General features: G+C 34.1%; 1 protein-coding gene and 1 long non-coding RNA gene across 2 annotated transcripts in view; one reads left to right on the plus strand and one right to left on the minus strand.

The window, feature by feature from the left end:
• The window catches only part of LOC138707299 (uncharacterized), a 51,089-nt gene extending 37,567 nt beyond the window's left edge, over positions 1-13,522 (minus strand). The window contains exon 1 of the long non-coding RNA XR_011334151.1: positions 13,152-13,522. This is a non-coding gene — a long non-coding RNA (uncharacterized lncRNA). The remainder of the gene's footprint in view (positions 1-13,151) is intronic.
• Positions 13,523-15,475: 1,953 nt separating this feature from the next.
• LOC138707781 (ADP-sugar pyrophosphatase-like) lies at positions 15,476-19,682 on the plus strand. Its single transcript, XM_069837684.1, has 5 exons — positions 15,476-15,815; positions 17,166-17,326; positions 17,732-17,883; positions 18,681-18,789; positions 19,210-19,682. The coding sequence occupies exons 1-5, from the start codon at positions 15,691-15,693 to the stop codon at positions 19,317-19,319; spliced, it is 657 nt and encodes a 218-aa protein (XP_069693785.1). The 5' UTR covers positions 15,476-15,690; the 3' UTR covers positions 19,320-19,682.
• Positions 19,683-20,206: the final 524 nt, after the last annotated feature.

Raw genomic sequence — 20,206 nt, forward strand, 5'->3', positions numbered from 1 at the left:
AGACGCTTGCCACGTCTCTTCGCGTGGGCCAGAGGCTAAGTTGATAAGGGCGAACCAGATTCATCCGGAGCTGCTGGAGAGATGCGCAACAAATCGACCCCCGATCCCTTATCGAGGCACGCGCTCGCTTCATTGAACTGACCCCGTTCTCCTCCTCCGTCGCGCGAATGTCAAGGGCTCGTGCCTGTCGTCGTTTCGCATGTTTCAAGCTTTCCGACCATGGGTCCGCGCCGGCCGATTCCGATAACCATACTCGCCACCCTCGGTAACTGTACACACTTGGTAAACATAAACATATTTTTTTTTTCAATTTTCTGGCGTATGTTTTTTGTCATGCGTGCTGTATAATAGCATAACAACTCTGAGAAGCTTCAGTTAATCATGCATTATGCCAGTGGTCGGTATTTTTTATACCTTTAGCCCAGACGTGCTGATGATAGGCATTTTGCCCACTGTGTGCTCGGGGCACTAGGTGTGTGCGCTGGAAACCTGCTGCACATGTCAACAGACAGTAGGTTATTTTACTACGCTGTATCAACATCTCAGGTTATTTAGCGTCTGAATGAAATGAAGGTGAAAATGCCGATGAAATGAGTCCGGGGTCCAGCACCGACAGTTACCCAATATTTGCTCATATTGGGTTGAGGGGAATCCGCGGGAAAAAATTCAACTAGGTAACTTGCCCCGACCGTCAACAGACAGTGTCGCGCCTCAAACCTACCGTAACCAAGCAGTAATATCGCTGGCGGTTTGTGAAATGGATAGGTCTACTGATACGGTGTACATTTATTTATTTATTTATTTATTTATTTATTTATTTATTCATTCATTCATTACATATTTATTTATTTTTCTTTCTTCTGCCTTTCTTTATTTTTTACTTTATTTATTTATTTCTTCCTTTCTTCTCTTTTTCTCTTTATTTATTTATTTATTTTGTAGAGATAAGGTCATCAGGCCTTCCCTTCCCCTCTACCAGGGGAAACACAATTAAAATTAAAATTACAGTTAATATTAAATTTACAGTTACAATAAAATCAAAGTACTATAACATTACCTGATTAATAAAGACACGATAATTTATTGTAGAATTTAATAACAAAGAAAGTATTAGTTACTGAAGTACAAATTAAACATAGAATAATTATCTAGGTATGAAATTACTGGAGACTGAAGTATTTTATGCTACAATAAGAGAACTATTTACAAAAAGAACAGAATAATTACCTGCATTGCACTTAAAGTGATTGAAGATTCCCGGTGAGAGGATCGGGTTCTTTCTGTCCAAACTGGAGAACGTAACAAATGCTTAGTAAGTCGACACTCTGTTATAGTGAAAAAAAAATATAATAATAACGTTGAGCCATATTACAACACCAGGCATGCTCAAACATATAACACTACTGTTTGAGATGAACATATGCAACTAATAGAACATGTAATTCAATCCGTATGAATGAGGTAAGTTGTTTTAGAAAAGTAAATTATTGTTTCAGACATTTCCTTGCTTATTGCAAAACGCAAAACAAAACATAAATAAAGCAAAATCATAATTAAATTTGAAGAGTCCACTACAAAAAGGGAGAATGTCGTAAATTTGTGAAAAATGAGATGAAGTTTCAGTACTATAGATCAAAGAGAGTAAAATATAATACACTTAGATGCACTGCAAAAAAGATGATAGTTCCAGATCTACATCGTGTTGAAGTGGTATACCACACACAGAGTGGGACTGTCGAAGTTTAAATTGAATTTCCTGCAAAATGCAATATATTCGACATTCCCCCTTTTTGCAGTGGACTCTTCATTTCGTTGTGCAGATAATGTAAATATATTGTATAAACAACAACTCTCTAGTTTGAAAAGACAAATTGAAATGAAGCAATTAAATATTATTCTCAGAAACATTAAAAAATGCATAAAGCAAAACATTTAGTTTTCTAGATAATGCAAATATATTATAAATACAACTCTCTAATAATTTTAAAAGACATAATATTTATGTAGAAAAACACTCTTTCAGCTTTCCTAATAACGGGACTGCCTCATTGGATAAAGCATAACTAACACATAGAGATATAATAAAATAAAATATTCTTTTCAATCCCACTAGGACAGTGGTTCCTAATCTTTTTTGAGTCACGAACCCCTTCGAATATCTGGTGAAAGCTATGGACCCCTCCCTAGAAAAATGTCAAAAAAGTGAGAAGGAATTTTAGATACGCTTCTGATTTTTTGCGTTGAAACAATACAGTGAATATACATGTTCATTTTTCTGTGACTTTCACGGACCCCCTGAAGCCCATCCAAGGACCTACAAGGGGTTTATAGACCCCAGGTTAAGAAACCATACACTAGGACATTAGAGACTGTGTGGCCGCCACTGAAATCTTCGCCTGCCCAATACATGCCCACCTCGCCCAGGGCACGCCCGATTCCTACTCACCGTGAGCACCCCGGCTTCAGCCGTTCTACAGTGGTCGCAGCAAACCTACCTAGCTTCTTCACCCCGTGCATTAGATTGTCTCAAACACTCCTTGCTACTTCTCAGTGGCGGCTCGTATATGCAACAGTGCAAATTCATTGTTATCCTTAATGATAACAGAACAAATTTGTTTATTTCAAATAATAGGAAATAAAAACTCAAATTTGTGTAAACAATAGTAATATACGTTACAAGAGCGGTATGTTGACGTTTTCATGTTCGAGGAAAAGATTGAAAAAGCGAAACGTAGTTGAGCTTTTTTAATTTCCGAGAACATGAAAACAAACATACCGCTCGTGTATCGTACATTATTTTGTGCGAAGATCGTTTATTACATACCTGAAAGACGAATTTCTAATTAGTTGCAATGAAATCTCCATCTTGGTTTCTGTTTAATGACGGCAACTTCGGAAAACCAAAATATCTTTCTTCAACATTGTTGCTATAAAATGTTTTCTGTGTTTACTATACTCCAGCAGGCCGTGATATACGTCTGTCTTTTTTTTTCCCAGTCTATAAATGCGAATTTAAAACAAACGGTAAGGTTATGTAATGATTTATTTTTCATTTTAATATTTTAACAATATTATTTATATAACATATTGCAGTAATAACATCGGCATCTGGAATTTTGTTGATTTTTTCACTGCTTCCTTAATGTTACTTGCATCAGGAATGCAATAAGTTTCGTGGAGTAGTAGACTTTACTTAATTTTTGCAAATATTTAAAAACAATAATTAACATTGCAATTTAGGTGAAATTGCAGTGGTAAGTTTCCAATTTATAATTATTACTATGTTAAACGTTTCTAAAAATAATATGTTAAAAGCCTAAAGCAGTAAAATGAATGTCGCGCTTAAGCGGTAAGAAGAGGGAAATTGTTATGTGTGTTACGTTGGGAATACTGAATGTGGTATTTCACACTTACCGCGTATTGGTTCTGTGCGGAAAACAAGCAAATACGCACGATCTCGCACAAAAATATTTTAATAGTGAGCCTCAGCGGATTCTTTGACATAAGTTATCATTTGTAATGATTATGAAGATATTTTTCAAAATTCGTCTTTGTTTTAGGACGTACTTCAATTAGGTACTTTTTGACACATGCTCCATCCTCTCTCTCTCTCTCTCTCTCTCTCTCTCTAATTTCCTACGCAACTTCGTAGCTCGCCTCAAGAATGTTTTTCCTCGTGAATTGCGGCCCGGTTGTTCGGTTGTTGTATTTGGTTTGTTGTTGGTTGTGTTTTATTTATGTGTCCATAAAACTTGCTTTTCAGTTCTATCAGTTGTTTACCGCGATCAGGATCTGCCAAGGATAAAGTTTGTTATTGAAAAGGAAAGAGCTGCACTATGTTTTTAATGATTAGTTAATAATTTCTTTACTGGTTAATTAAATTATTTTTATAGCTCATCAAGTATCTTTAGTCCTAACGAACAAGTACAGCTATCATTAGTTTAGTGATAGAAATTTCCGTCTTTAAATTTTTAGTGGCTCACTAGTTGCAAAACAAAATGGCGGAACGTTTCGATGCAGAATTGTTACATTTGAAACTGCTAGAAAATCAAGAGCCAGATGGAGATAATGTTAACCATTTAAGAAACGATAATTTTGAAAACTTGAATTACACAAAATTTCACAAAAGATACCGCGTCACGAAGATCATGGTACCTACTCAAAATTTTAGAAGATACTGATCGTAGCTTAGAATATCATAAGAACTACTAAAGCTGAAACTAGTATTGCAACTTTAGAGTAATTACTTTGAAAACATTGAATTTGTACAGTACATTTCTGCTGCCCTATTCCTTGAACTTGAGCATTTCAAGATTTGGAGTAATTGATTTAAAGACATTAATTTTGTACTTTTCTGGTTCTCTGTTTCTTGGACATGGACATTACAAGAGCTAGAGTAATTAAGTTGAAGACGTCGATTATACAGGGACATCATTTTATTTTTACTAACATTTCTAATATTAACCTGGCTATACCTTTGGATCAACGATTAAGAACCGGAAACCCCCTTCCACGACTGGAGTTCGATGATACTGGCGTAATATATAAACAAAACACCTTACTAGGTATAGGGGGGGGGGGAGAAAAGTACTTCAACCATTTACGTAAACTAGGAAATATCGCGATTTTGAGTTTGATAATTTTCATTAGGTTTTTGTTTAATCTAACTTAAATACAGTACAGTATTAACAATGAGTGTTTTTACTCACGAATTTTTACTCACGAACTGAGCTTTCCATGCGGACGTATTCATTATGCACTGTATACTGTCTACAGCACATTAGTGTACACTATAGAGAATGAAGTTAAATTGAAAAAAAAATCATAATGTGGATATTTATACACATTTTTGAAAATGGTAGCCGTTCATTTCGATACAGGCTTCAGTTCTAATGTGCATATTATCGCACTATGGACTTTGTACGTAATTCCAATTACCAGGTTGAAATAATTCTGTACCTACTCTATAAAAGAGACCTTACGTACTGTAAATTCAATCTTCACTTATGCCCGATCCGAAAAGAAAATTACTCAGACATGCTATGTACTGTCCATCCAAGTGGTTACGTCGCAGCGTCGTAGAAAGGGAGGAAATCATGTGACAGTTCATTACTTAACGAGGCCCTTTTATTTAAGTTATTTTAAACAATTGTATGGGTATAATATTACGTAGGCGTCCAATTTCATTTTATTTTATGAGTAATTGGTCTTACTTAACAGGAAATTAGAATCAAAGTATGAGTCTTAACTTTTAATAATCGAGTTAGTTCTAATATTGCACATGTACCTAAAATTCCGGTTAATTATTAAAGTTCGATCTTGCTCCATTATTATAGCTTGCGGCAATTTTCAAATTATAATTCCTCTTTTTTTTTTTTTTGTAAAACTTGGCGATCAATTTATTTCCTATGAAACCATATGTTTATTGTTGCAGTTGACGAGAGGAATAATTATTGGTTTTAATAAGACTATTACACTTTTACTACGTCATAGCTACTACTTTTGACCAATAAAACTGTACGGAAGGACGTGTTTCAACCAATCAAGGCTGTTTATTCTACAATTTTATCACTTCCCTAGCATTTGTTTATTTTTATCACTTCCCTAGGATTTGTTTCTTTGTTTGCCTACATTTCAAACTGCAAATTCTTTACGGTACTATAAAGCATGCTTTACGATCGTCATATATTTTCCGCATAGATAGTCGACTGAAAATGGCGGCTCCGTTCAAACATTTTGGTGAAGCTAATATCAGTGAAATACAATTTTAGTAGTCAATTAATATTGTATTAGAGTACTTTATTTCTTCTAATATTTACATACTTTCTTCTGTTTTTATTATCCCCAAATCATTCGTTTCTTTGTTTGCCAACATTTCAAACTGCAAATTCTTTACAGTACGACAAAACAAGATTTGCGATCGTCATTTATTTACCGCATATAGTCAACTGAAAATGGTGGCTCCGTTCAAAGGTTTTGGTGAAGCTAACATTAATGAAATAGAATTTTAGTAAGTCAATTAATATTTTATTGTATTAGAGTACTTTATTTCTTCTAATCTTTATGTATTTTCTTCTTATTGTGTAATAGTAAATTAAATCCCACTCGAGTTTTGATTTTCTCTAGATAAATCAAAACCTCTAGTGAGATTACTGTTGACAACAACGTCAGAAAAATAAAAGAAGCAGACCATACTTTCTTTATAACCTGTGATAAAATCCTGCCATTCATTCACTTTCATTCCAACGTTATGCTAACACACGTTTCAGCTAAAATCAAATTTATAATTGATTACCGACACTGACATCGATGCTCCAGAAGCTACCGTCGTCCAGAAAAAAAGATCGGATTACGTATGGTTGCCCTGTAATAATAATCCGTGGCGCTACAGCCCGTGAAGGGCCTAGACCGACCAACCGGCTGCTGGCCTCACGCCCACATGCCGAAGAAGAGGTGGACGATCATCCAACCAGAATGGAGGTATCGTGTGGTTAGCACGATGATCCCCCCAGTCGTTATAGCTGGTATTCGCAACCGGATTTCGCTACCTACCTAGCTACCCAAGTGCATCACGATGCTGGGTGCGCACCGGTCCCATACACTGGCCGAAATTTCATGATAAAATTTCTTCCCCCATGAGGAATCGAACCAGCGCGCATTCCGTAACGCGAGTCCTAGGCGGGATGACTTAGACCGCGACGCCACGGCGCGGGACTGTACTATACGAAAAATGCACAACCTAAGAAATAATGTATGGCTTTTCAGTGTCTACAGAAAATTTCCTCCAGAAATTATACATTTATTTCACTACACATTACATCCCTCTCAAAAGTGATTAGAATATACAGTTAGATAAAAATAAAATAGATTGCTTTAGGAGCTAGAAATTCTCTCGAACTTGATAGAGCTTCGGAAAGTTCGGCACAATTATTGAAGATGCAATGCTTAATTTTAACCAAATTCCAGCTGCAGTTTTTGATATTAATGAAGCAATATTTGAAGATACATCGACAAACATTTTAGTGGGTAAAGTAGGAAAACCAATGAATAGTCGGTATGCATACCGTTGTGAGCCCTATAATAATAATAATAATAATAATAATAATAATAATAATAATAATAATAATAATAATTCGTGGCGCGACAGCCCTTTAAGGGCCCAGACCGACCAAATGGCTGCTGGCCTCACGCCCACATTCCGAAGCAGAGGTGGACGATCATGCAACATACGAATTGTTGATCTTATCCTTTTTCAAATCTTCAGCGTTCAGGTTTAGAAACCTCTATACACTGCATTTGAAACTCTGAACTTTCCATTTGTCATTGCTGGAAACAGCTGAAGTCACTGTGTTTCCAAATCTAAAAACTGTAAGAGGATGCTTAACGTCCTCAATCGCCAGGAGCTAGGGAAATGTCACTGAACAACACAGTCCATGTTTTGTGGACTGAAAGATTTTCGTCATTGCAGGTAGTGTTAAATATGTTTGTGAACTCATGGTTCGAAAAAAGTCGCAGTTGAAGAAATAAGCACATGAGAACGAAAAACGATGCTACTTTATTTCATTAAAACTCATGTTTTATGCTACAAGGACATTCTGTAGCTTTCAATCTGGATGCAAATATGAGAAAACATCAATGTGCCTATGTATTTTGTCTGTTTAAGAGTAGCTATGCGCGATGAATACTTATATAACTTAGTGATAACGAACGTATTTCACCACTGTTTATGAACTTACTTCTGCCGCTCTTAGAATTTTATTTATTTGTACCAGTGAGACAAGTTTGCCTGCCATGATGAAACTCGTGACGAATTTACTGGAAATGCACCTAACTCATAAAAATTGCAGAAATCTAAAGCAGTTCAAGAAATATTTAAATTAGTAATCTAGACTAATTGACACTGCTGTGGAAGTGTTTCACGAACTTCTCCACGAGAGTCCCGAGAGTCCGTCATATTTTCTGTGAATCGCTTCCTTATTAGTAGTAAAAATGGGTGTCAGGATGATGATACATATACCTTTATGTAATTAGCAACACTTTCTTTTCCCTTAAGCTATGAATGATTTAAACTACATAGTTTGTTTTCTTGAACTCTCGTTTGAAATACGTATATAAATGAAGTGATTTGCTGTGCACCGATGGAGGATATACTTCAATTTTACGTATTGCACATAAAACGCATTAATTAATTATTTTATAAACTATACGCATTAAGTATATTACGGTATGTAATTTATTTTCCACAAATTCTCGTGTTACACCAATTCTGGTGTTATCTCTGCTATTACATCACTTCTTACGGAAATCAGTAAGTCATTTAAAATTAATAAGTTTATGAAGGAATTGTGAATGTTTTACCTATGGTCAAATCAAAAATTAAAAAAAAAAATCCCTCTATGATGAAAGCCAATGTTAGTAACTATTTCTTCACTGCAAAAGGCGAACAAAGTTCCGTTTGCCTAGCGTTTGTGGCGAGAAACGAATACTAATGTAGGCCTATGATTTGATCTCTTAGAACCAAGTTTTAATCCAGTGTTTTCAATTGGTTATTTTACGACGCTTAATCAACTGTTATGCATATCTAACGTATGAGCGAGATGAATGTGATAATGCTAGCGAGGTGAGTCCAGGGTCCAACACCGAAAGTTATCCAGCATTTGCCCTTAATGGGTTCAGGGGAAACCCCCGAAAAACCTCAACCAGGTTACTTGTCCCAACAAAAATTTGAACCCGTGCCCCCTAGTTTCACGGTCAGACGTGCTGACCGTTATTACCCAGCGGTGGACTCCAGTGCTTTCGTCGCTAGGGTTCGGTTATTTTCGAAAATTAATTCGTAGAGATATTTCAAGGCCTTGACATTTTTATCAGCAGTTGGACATATAATTGTGTACATATTAATTCACTTTTAGAGTAAACCAAATGTATCTACTTCTGAAACGAATGGTGTTGCATTAATTTTACAAAGTAAAGGTTAAGGTATCCACGTCACATGCCACGAAGGCATTTGGGGGGCATGGAGGTAGAGCCCCATGCTTTCCATGACCTCGGCACTAGAATGAGGTGGTGTGGTCGGCACCACGCTCTGACCGCCTTTTACCCCCTGGAAAGACCCGGTACTCAATTTTATAGGAGGCTGAGTGAACCTCGGGGCCGTTCTGAAAGTTTGGCAACAAGAAAAATCCTATCACCACCTGGGATCGAACCCCGGACCTTCCAGTCCGTAGCCAGCTGCTCTACCAACTAAGCTACCCGGCCGCCATTAATTTTACAAAGTAATGTGAATATAAGCTATTTTAAATCCCGAGATATAAGATAATAATTTGGGTATAATTGTCTAAATAACAATTAATTACTTTACCATGAATATTCATGAGGACATACCGACTATATAATTATTATTATTTAAGGGGAATGGGTAGTGATTAGTGGTCAAAATCCGATTTCTTTTATTTTATATTAAAAAGTACAAAACTTGCTCTTTAAAACTCTATATATATTGTGGGGTTATCTCTGCAGATATGCCCTTTAAATGGCCTTTTTAAATTTGACGTCACATATAATTCAAACATTATTTTTTTTTTAAATGCAGTTTTCCATATGTTGATATTTTTCAAACTTAAGTGCATTTTTTCTCTGAAACTACTGAATCTATTCACACGAAATTTGTACAGTGCTTTCTGTGTGCTACAAAGTAGACCTACGGGTTTATGAATATATCACGCATAAAGTGAGGAAAAAATATATATACATTGAAAAAATTGCAAACATTGTTAATAAAAATGCAATATTTGTTTTGCTTCACTATGGGTGAAATATTTAACTAAATTTTTCTTTAGAATTTACAATATACATTACCTAATAATTTAAAAAAATACAAAGTCTGTGAGGGAAGACTGTAGCAAGTAATGTGCATCTGAAGATTGAGGTAGGCTTACATTTAGCAAAGTGGGAAAACAGGTTATCAGTTATGGCCTTTTTTTGCACTTGGATAACAAACTAATTAGTTGTCTTCTATATCATCGAATTCAGAGTGATTTATTGTATAACCATGGAAATTGTTATTCTAATTTACATTAAAAACCTAGAAATATTGAACTAAACTTTTGTAGTGAAATTCTTCAATCGCACAGGTATCACTCCCTTCAATAATGCGTACTTATCCATACTTATTTCAACCACTGTAACGACATTGATTATAGCAATCAGTGCAGTAATCAACTCATTGCCGTTCTCACTGCGGCAATCATCTCTCAAAAGTATCAATTCTTCCACTAAAATTGGAGATTCTGAAGAAAGCTTTCTTTCAGATATTGATGAAGCAGTTTCAACTGTTATTTGATTCCAGAAAAATCGAAAATTAAATATAAATTGGCGTATGAGCGCTCCCTGAAATGATGCGAAGGTGAGAAAGTAGGTAATACACCGGGTCCATAAATTATCTTTACAACTTCAGATGTAAATAACTAAATAATGAAACGAGGTATCTCAGTTCTGTTTTTTCATGTGAAAGAGAATCTCTCAAAGTTTTGTTTTTACCACCTCAATGCACTTCTGTGTGTGCCTCCCCTTGCCCCCTTAGGATATCAAGGCGATGATCGATTTCCTGCCATGTCCGCTGTAGTAGCCTACATCCGCAGTAACTGATGCGATGGCGTCTTGAATTCTTTGTCGTAGGACTTGAATATTGGGAACTGGCGTCTGGTACACGATATCCTTTGCATAACCTCACAAAAAGAAATCCAAAGGCGTTATGTCGGGTGATCGTGGTGGCCAAGGGAATGGGCCATCCTTCCCAATCCATCACCTAGGGAAATGGTTATCTAAGGATATGCGTACCTCCAGAGCCCATTGAGGTGGTGCACCATCCTGTTGGAAAGAGATGCCTGGTTGGAGATGCTCAAGTTGCGAGAAAAAAAATCCTCTAGCATTTCCAGGTAAGTATTGGTGTTAACAGTACCTTCAGCGAAGAAAACGGGACCAATGATTTTATTGTGCATAAGACCGCACCACACATTTACCTTTGGACTATGGCGATCGATTTCTCGAATCTCGCGTGGCTTTTCAGACCCCCAAATCCGATAGGATGGGTTGGGAGGGATGATCCACTGCCTTGGCCACCACGATCACCCGACATAATAATCTGAAGATGTAAAGATAATTTATGGACACGGTGTATTACAAATGAGATTTTGCCAGCTCTATTTGAGTATTAATATAAATCTTATAAACAAAAACCTTGATCTCTGTGGACGTATTATTCTATGATAGAGTGTGATGTCCAAGAAAACAAACGTCAATAAATAGTTCAGCGATAGAACAAAATTAATATTTTTTACTTTCAGGTAGACCTATAGGCCCTACCAATTATATTGTAAATGAATAAATATGACAATCAATGACTGTGGATATCTAGCTCTAGCCTACATTGAACGATTATACTGAACTTTTATTTAAAAAATATTGTTATAAATTATTATTTAAAAAATAAACATTATTAAACGATCGTGGATAAAATATTTTTGCGATAATGGGATAACCATTATTACAACTCTCGTGTAATTAAAGAACTTAGCTAACATCTCGGTCTTAAAAAAATACACTGGAGCCATAATAAACTTTTCCTACTAATTAAGTAAATAACTATTGGAAATAAGCCTACTTCTTCTTGTTTAAGAAGGAAAATGAAAGAATAATTGTTAGAGCCTATATCGAATGAATCGCTGTTTTGTGTTCTTAATTTAAATTTAAATTTTGATTTGTTTAACTGCATCGCTTTATGCCAGTAACACTATTGAGAGTAATATTTTTAGCCTTAGTTCAGTCTACAATACAGTATGGAATTTTAGGATGGGGTGAATTATCACAGATTACCATTCGTCCATTAATATTACTACAAAAAGAATTCTTAAAATATGTTTTGATTATCCAACTCATCTCATATACAAAAAATTTAATGCTTTAAATATCAAACAAATGTATATGTATAGTAGTTTGAATTTCTACCATAAATATCAAACTAAGTTTATATCTTTCGATCATGGCCACAATACAAGACACAATATTTCACTCCCCCTCATTGAACCAGAATGTGAGACTGAAGCAAGTCTAAGTCACAGTTCTAATTTCGGTTCAAGACTGTATCGTGATTTTATAAAGATGAATCCCTAACTTAAATTACTTAACGATAGATGATTGAAAAAAACAAGTTCTTGAACTCTTTTTAAATTATAATCACCATATAAATTATTATTCTTCATTTTTTGTTACTGTAACAATGTCGTATTCTTAACTTAGTATGTTTATGTACACGTAATATGTTTTTTTTTATTTTATGTGTAATTACAGTTAAGAGTTTAATCGCAGTTCTGATTAATTTTTTTCGGTGTAGTTTAATATCTGTCACACCCGACATCAAGCATCTTGCTTTTTCGGGTGTTACCCAGTTATAATTTGATTAATATAACGATTGTAATATATATATTATAATATTGTAATGAGTTTCTAGTATAGTTTAAATAGGTATAATTTTGAATCTTAACGGAAAGGAATGTGTATTTTCTAGCTTCCATTTTTTGTTACTGTTGTGTTTGCTTTCGCGCTATATTTTATTTTTCATTATATATTTGTATTTGTACGATTTGAATTTCAAGAAATCTAAATTTAAAAATGTGAATCAAAATCCATTAATGTTTGTGTAAATGCTGTTTTATGTGTAGTACGAGTATTTCAAGTTTAATTCGCTCGTAGGTGCTGAATATGGACGAATTCCGTCCAACAATTAGGATAAACCGTCTTGACGGCAAATTGAAAACGACGTTTTCGATATGAAGGATGCTTCAAAACATTTTCGCGTTAATACTCTAAATCGCTTTCGCACTAATATAATATTCCTTTATGTTTTATATAGTGAGAGATTAAATATTACTGGACAGTCATTTCATTATCTTCAGTAATTTAGCACAAGTTAAATAGAGTGAGCTCTTCTTAATTTGAATTCCAAGAGAAAATTGAATAAATTCGAAATATCCTAAATTCGAATTAACCAGCAAGTTATTATTATTATTTTTTTTTTTTTTGGAAAATTCATATCAAATAAGAATTACACACTCGTATAACCTAAAGTAATGAATAATATATGTACAATAGTATACCTCATCTGCTGATATGTTTTATCCATTTCCATACAGAAATTAGGCTGCCAATAGAAGAAAACACTTCAACTTTCTTGCTAGCGTTAAACGTGTGTGCGCTCCACGCTTCGACATTGTGAATGCAGAAGAGCCACTAACACACTAACTTTCGTACGTACAATACTGAAGATTTCTACAAATTCGTTCTCTTCCAACTTATTTGCTGGTGGATAAGAGAGAAGGAGACACATAGTCCGGATCTTCTTGCTTTATACCCTGCGAGTGAAACTAACCATTTCCACCCCTATTAATATATATGTTAGTGAATTTGTAATGATTTTTAGTTGCCATGTTGTTGAATTTTTTGCCAACTTTGTTTCGAATTTCGGTAATGAAAGATACTACAATTGGCAGTTACTTTCTGTTATGTTGACAGTATCATTTTCCTTTGAAGAATCTGTGAATATTAACGAAACAAATGTTAGTAACGAGTGTTATTTGAAAATTGAATGTAATTAATAATACTAATATATTATAATACAGTAATAATTAATGAATAAACAGCATACATTTAAAGTGGTATTCAGTTTTCTGAGTTCATGGTATCATTTCATGTTGTCCAACAACATATATTTTTAGGTTAGGGCTGATGAATCGTTATGTGTACAGTCAAACCAATGAATTTCATGTTGCCAGATAAAATACTTTTTAATATTAGATCAATCATAAATAAATAAATAAATAAATAGGTACATAAATAAACAAATAAATAAGTAAATGAATGAATGAAATGAATAAATAAATAAATAAATAAATAAATAAATAAATAAATAAATAAATAAATATTATTTTCTTAGTACATATTATTGTAATTTTACCTTCTTTGGTTTGGCAATATTCAAAAGACTGCCATATTAGCTTTTTTTTTTTTTAGGAAATAACGTTACGTGAGCCTCACTATACTATAATAGTACATTATGCAACGAGCCTATAATGATAGTAATTAAGACGCAAGTATGGATGTTTATGTAACGAGCGCTCGTTTCATAATATTCATACGAGCGTCTTAATTACCATTATAGGCAAGTTTCATACGACTTTTTATGCTCGACCATATTTCTAACTTGAAATTATTCAGATGTATACATTTTATTTGTATCTGACAAGATCGGAAGTGACCTTGTTCTAAGTCGTGAATTGTGAGATGTGCGCAGACGCGAAAGTATTGATTTTTTCCGAGGAACAATAATGTCATTGACCTTGATGTAATCCCGTTAAACTTGATGTAACCTTGATTATTGAATTCGACATTGAAAAACGAGATGACAAATTGAATTTATTTGAATATTATTTACAATTAGCGCTAATTATTATAGTAACAGAACATAATCTTCTGCGACAGTATTGGATTTCCAGACTCCGTGACTTTTCGCTAATTCTCTTTCGATTGAATATCCGAGAATAATCGATACTTGCGGTTTTATAACGGTACAAAGCTGACTTGGCATTGGCTGAACACCTGTAAGCTGAGTTGTCATTGGCTGAACACCTGTACTTTAATGAGTAGGTGTACTTTAATGACATGCATTAAAGGACTGCTACCAGTAGTATAATTACTACATTTCGGCATGGTCGAGCATAAACATACAAACAATAGTGGTGAACATCCCTCCCATTGTTCATACCTACGGTCTGTCACTGGATAATGATACGAAATCTGTTAAAAATAACAGCTCTTTTACTTTTCCACTACCTGTCGATCAATATGAAGTTAAAAAATACAATTTGAGTTCTTTAAATAATTCATAACTGAGGTTACCAGTAAAACCTTTGACTTTCTATAGAATTCCAGATTAGACACTTTTTGTTGAACCCATAGTTTCGAATTGTCTAAACATAAGCTTCGAAAATTCTAATTCAATATTAATTTTAGTAATATAGTAATTTCGAGAGGAATAAGCATTTATTCGAATTATCCAATGCCGAATTAATCAAAATCTCCTGTACAACATTTTAAATAAATGTTATTCAGACTACGCTGCAGAATTTTTAACTGATTTAAGAGACAGATATAAAATTCAACAAGCAATTTTCGGGCAAGAGAAGAGGGGAATCTGGTATGAGAAGAGGAGGCCTGTGACAGTTAAAACTTCGTGGTAAGGGATTTGACATACTTAAACGTTTGAACGTCTCTGTGTTCATGGAAAAATTGGTAGCTGGAAATTTTATGGTTTGTTTTTCCTCTACGTAAATATGTAATTTATCGTTTTTTCGATGGCGTATTTAAGTTTACAGTTCGTTACACTCGTATTCCTCTTTACCGAGAAAGTGGAGAGTAGTTACTCTCAAGTTCCGCTGCAAGACTCATTCGGGAGTGCTTAAGGACGGTCGAAGGTCCATGCAGATTAGACTGGGGGTCACCACCCACGGTCCACGAGCGTGACAGGGGATCTCATTGGCTCGATCTCGTGGCTCTGGTCCAACTCCTCCCTCCAGCAGAGAAGTAGAAAAAAGGCCGGAGCGGGCTGCAGAGGAACAGTGCTAAAGTAGAAAATCCACAATGAACAACGTCAACAACAACGAAGAAATCACCAACTGCCGTTTCCACCGCGAAGAGAACATGAGCACCGGAGAGTGGGTTTCCGTGGCGCGGATCACGTACTTGGACCAGCGCGGCATGCCGAAGTGAGTGAGATATTATATAAGTACAGTATATGTGACCATATAGTGTAGTTCATTGTGCTATATTGCAGTCTATGACGGAATTTGAATTTACTGTCGGAGTGGCCAAGGATAAAATTCTGTGCTTGGTCCTTGAGCGCTCAGACATTTTCGAATTGCTAATTCTTTTAAAAACATATCAAAATGTAGTGGTCACGTTGTAGAATGATATGAAATTTGACAACATTCACAACAATTGTTTGAGATGAACGATTGTTTTGCTTCGTCAAGGATTTAGTCTTTGACAAGAGCAGAATGAAAGTAGGCCTACTATTTTTTTCATACATTATAAAAAAATGTTGCCATATTTAAATTATAAAGTAGAAACATGTCACATATACAGAAAATTGTAGGTACCGGTACTAAATTGTATTTTATGAATATTTTAATCGTTACAACTTTGCAAATATACTTGTTACTCCTACAGTTGTAATATTAATGTTGGGTGCAAACATAACTTGAGGCAGTAATTATGTTTAACTACGTAATTGTTCATGTAATATTATAAACATATTATTGTTCTTGCTTTTAACATGTGGTGCTACATTTCAATGATATGATATTGCTTTGAAACTTATTTAACGTTGCAGAATATTGGGTTCAATGTAAATATTTATATTTCGAAGTAACACTTAATCCTACGTCACAAAATATTATTTTTAATATTAATTTTAAGAAATTTGTAATGTAGTTCTTATTTGGACTTCAATATTTGCCATTTATTATAAGATAGACCTATATCGTCATTATATTTCAGTATTCGTCATTAATTTCAGGAAATTGCGATGATTCCCATTTCTGCATTTAGACAGGGATTTCCAATTCCGAAATGGCCAATTAAATTTGTTAAATTATTATTGGACTTAGAGAACGCATACCGGAGATACATAACTGAAAAAAATTAACTTATGCCTTGTGTTATTTCGATTACAAAGCTGAATTTTTTCAACAAATTTAATTGCAGGGCTTGTCCAATATATAATATTATAAATCCTTTTGTACAATATTTGGAATATGCAGTTACGCAGAAGTAATAGATAAATGTCTGCATTAAATTTATCACGTACTTATTTCCTGACTGTTTCAACTTCAGAGTCTTGACCATTTAGTTATCTACCATTAAGCACGTGGTAGGCATCGCTTCTTGAATATGAATGGAATTAATAAGTAATGATTGCTGTCATGTTTCATATGCTTCGTGTCCAGCAGCAAGGATAACATGATAAAAATGACAGCGTGGTTAGTAAATCTGTATTATGTCCAGTGCCAGTACGTCGATTTAGATGTATACATTGGTAACTTAATATCTTGCAGGGTGTGGGAAGGTACAAAAACACTTACCAGAAATGAAGAGGAGAAGGTTGATTCTGTTGGAGTTATCGCATTCTACAGGCGACTACTTCATTATGATTGCATTGTCTTGGTGAAGCAGTATCGTCCTGCTCTCAAAGCTTACACAATTGAGATGCCAATCGGTAAGTAACAGTGTTTTCTTTTAGTTATAATGAAATTCTTGTGTGAAAGATGATAAAACATTTTTTTTTTTAATTTTCGAGCTTTAATTTAATTTAAATATGTGCATAGAATTCAGACTGTAAATAATGATACGCATTACCCACGTGATAGCGTTCTTAGATATACAGTCCCTAGCCTATTATATTTACTTTAAGTTACTTAGTGTTGTAAAACTGTCTGGAAGCAGCGATGTCAAAATAATACTATATAATAGATGAATACAAACGTTTATAATCGTATTATCTTCCATAAACACTTCCTAAACTATGCAAAAGAAACGAAATACTGATTGACATTATTTAATTAGAAGTTCACATTATTCACTGAAGTGCTTATTGAGTAATTTTAATTTGTTCAAATTCTAGGTCTGATAGAACAAAATGAAACCCCTGATGCAGCTGCAATTCGGGAGTTGAAGGAAGATACTGGATTTTACGGAACTGTTAAGAAAGTCGGACCTGCTCTGGCGATGGATCCAGGAGCATCCAACAGCTCGATGAGACTTGTAACAGTCGAGGTGAGTTCCATTTTCGTAAATTTATCAATTTACCCATCATGTACAGTATGCATGTTTGTTGAGGAGCTGGCGATTGAGTAAAGTAAACTAATACTATAAAACCCACCAGTACTTGGCTTTGCTGCTAAAACTAATTCCTTTCCTTATTAGGTCCCTTATGCATTCATTTGAAATAAACTCTCTCAAAGAACTCTTGCATTATCTATGAAAATGTTGATTATATCCAAGTATTTAGGGTGAATGACATTAAAAACCTTAAATGTACATAATAATTTGTGACATCGATGAATAATGACAGATGGAATTACATATTTTATTTCAATAATATCAATAAATATCAATTAAAATTATAAGTTTGGGAAGCTAATCGGATGATGTTACATATATCTTACAAAATATCTTGGTACATCTTGATAAACCCCAAATGTTCTTTTCCTTAGTGAATCTTTTTGGTTCTTTAAAAATCCGATCATGCATTTGAAGGCCAATATATTTTTAATGCAATGTGTTTCTTTTTGTTTTATCTTCATATCCTTATTTAAAAAAATGAATTCTTACTATAATTTTCAATATTTTCTTCTGAAATGTTTATGAGGGCCTTCAAATTAGTCTTGATATTGTGATATTTCTGAGAAACACATTCCTAAGTGCTGATAAAACTGTTGAAAGCTTTAGGGATTTTGATAGGCTACTAGCACAAGAATATTTAAGTACAAGTGAATTTGTAATGTGTGTATCTCGACCTCTTTAACATGAAGGGAGTTCAGACGATTACATTATATTTTATTTATTTTCAGGTTAATGGAGATGAACCTGGTAATCTACACCTGAAATCAAACTTCAATAATGACAGATTTAAGGAGCCCGTTTTAATTCCTGTGTCTGAATTGTTGGAGAAACTTAGTGGTAAGTATCACATTAATTTTCATATAATATATTATTGGTACGAATATTATTGGACGTTTTGTCATGTCATTTTATCATTGAATGTTTAAGTCTGAGCAGATTAAATTGTAAAACATGTCAAATATTATACAAGTTGTGTTAAAAGTCACTACCCATTTGAATAACAGTTGACGAATTAGATGCAGTCTTAGGAACAGCTTTTGAAGGAATTGTTTCGGATCAGATACGTTGTAGAAAAATATTTGTAAATATCACAGATCCTCAACAATGTACCAACGCAGAAAATAAGTAATTATATACTTTGTACATTTTATTTTGGCCCACCTGTATAATAATCTATTGAAACTCAAATATTAAAAGATGCTCAAAATTAGCATAATATTTTAGAAAATTAAAATTATTTTTTCTTCCTCTTTCCAGCCTTTGCTGCGGCCGGCTTCATCATTGACTCCAGAATCGATGCATTTGCCATTGGCCTGGTAATGGGAAACCATTCTAGGAAGACAAAGATACCTACATCGTTGATGTAGAATTTCTGTTCGTCCTTCATCTGTAAATTAATTGCTTCATCAAGTATTGTATGTTTTGTTCAAAATGTGTATTTCTGTGCTTGGTGTACATTGAGAGAATAGCCAAGAGACTGAATATGCACTATTTATTTATAGAAAATTAAAAAACTACATATCGTTATGTTTTTTGTATTGTCATTTGTCTCGCATATCATTTATGAACGTCGTATATTATTTTATATTTTCATTAACGTAACAAGTCATTTTATTTTCATTTACAAAAACTCAATCACTACGATTGTTTTGTATCGTATTGTACCGTATTGTATTGTAATTTTTCTGTGATTGATTTTATTGATGTAAAATACACAAATTAATATTTAATTTTCCGCTTCAATTTATTACACTAAGCTACATCGGAGTATGTATGGGCTAACTGGTGATGAATGACTGATTTCACCAATGTTACTACTACAAGTACAGTCCTTAAATTCCTTGCCTTCCACAATAAACGTACTCTTCCAAATCCACTTTGATATTTCTTTCATGCATTATTCTAGTTTGATTGTTATGGACTTAAGTTTAAAATGTCTTTCCAAATGTTTGCTCATTGTGGTTTATACTAGAACACAGGAGGGAATTTCTGGGTTATCCAATTCTACATTATTCTCTAAACATTCCTTATAGACCCAACTAATTTCCCTCTAATTTTTATCTCCATATTTACTATCCCATGAAGTTCTTTGGTGTTTGTTATACTCAATACCCATTGTCCTAAATGAAGTCCTAAACTCATCTATACATTTTCTGTTATCCAAATAAGTGGAGAACCCAATCCCTAAATGAAATAATTTCAAGCAAAATTTACTGGAAACTCCACCTGTGGATTTGTACTGTCAGCGCCAGCT

Source organism: Periplaneta americana, chromosome 10, assembly GCF_040183065.1.
Source record: "Periplaneta americana isolate PAMFEO1 chromosome 10, P.americana_PAMFEO1_priV1, whole genome shotgun sequence".
NCBI classification, from domain to species: Eukaryota; Metazoa; Arthropoda; class Insecta; order Blattodea; family Blattidae; genus Periplaneta; species Periplaneta americana.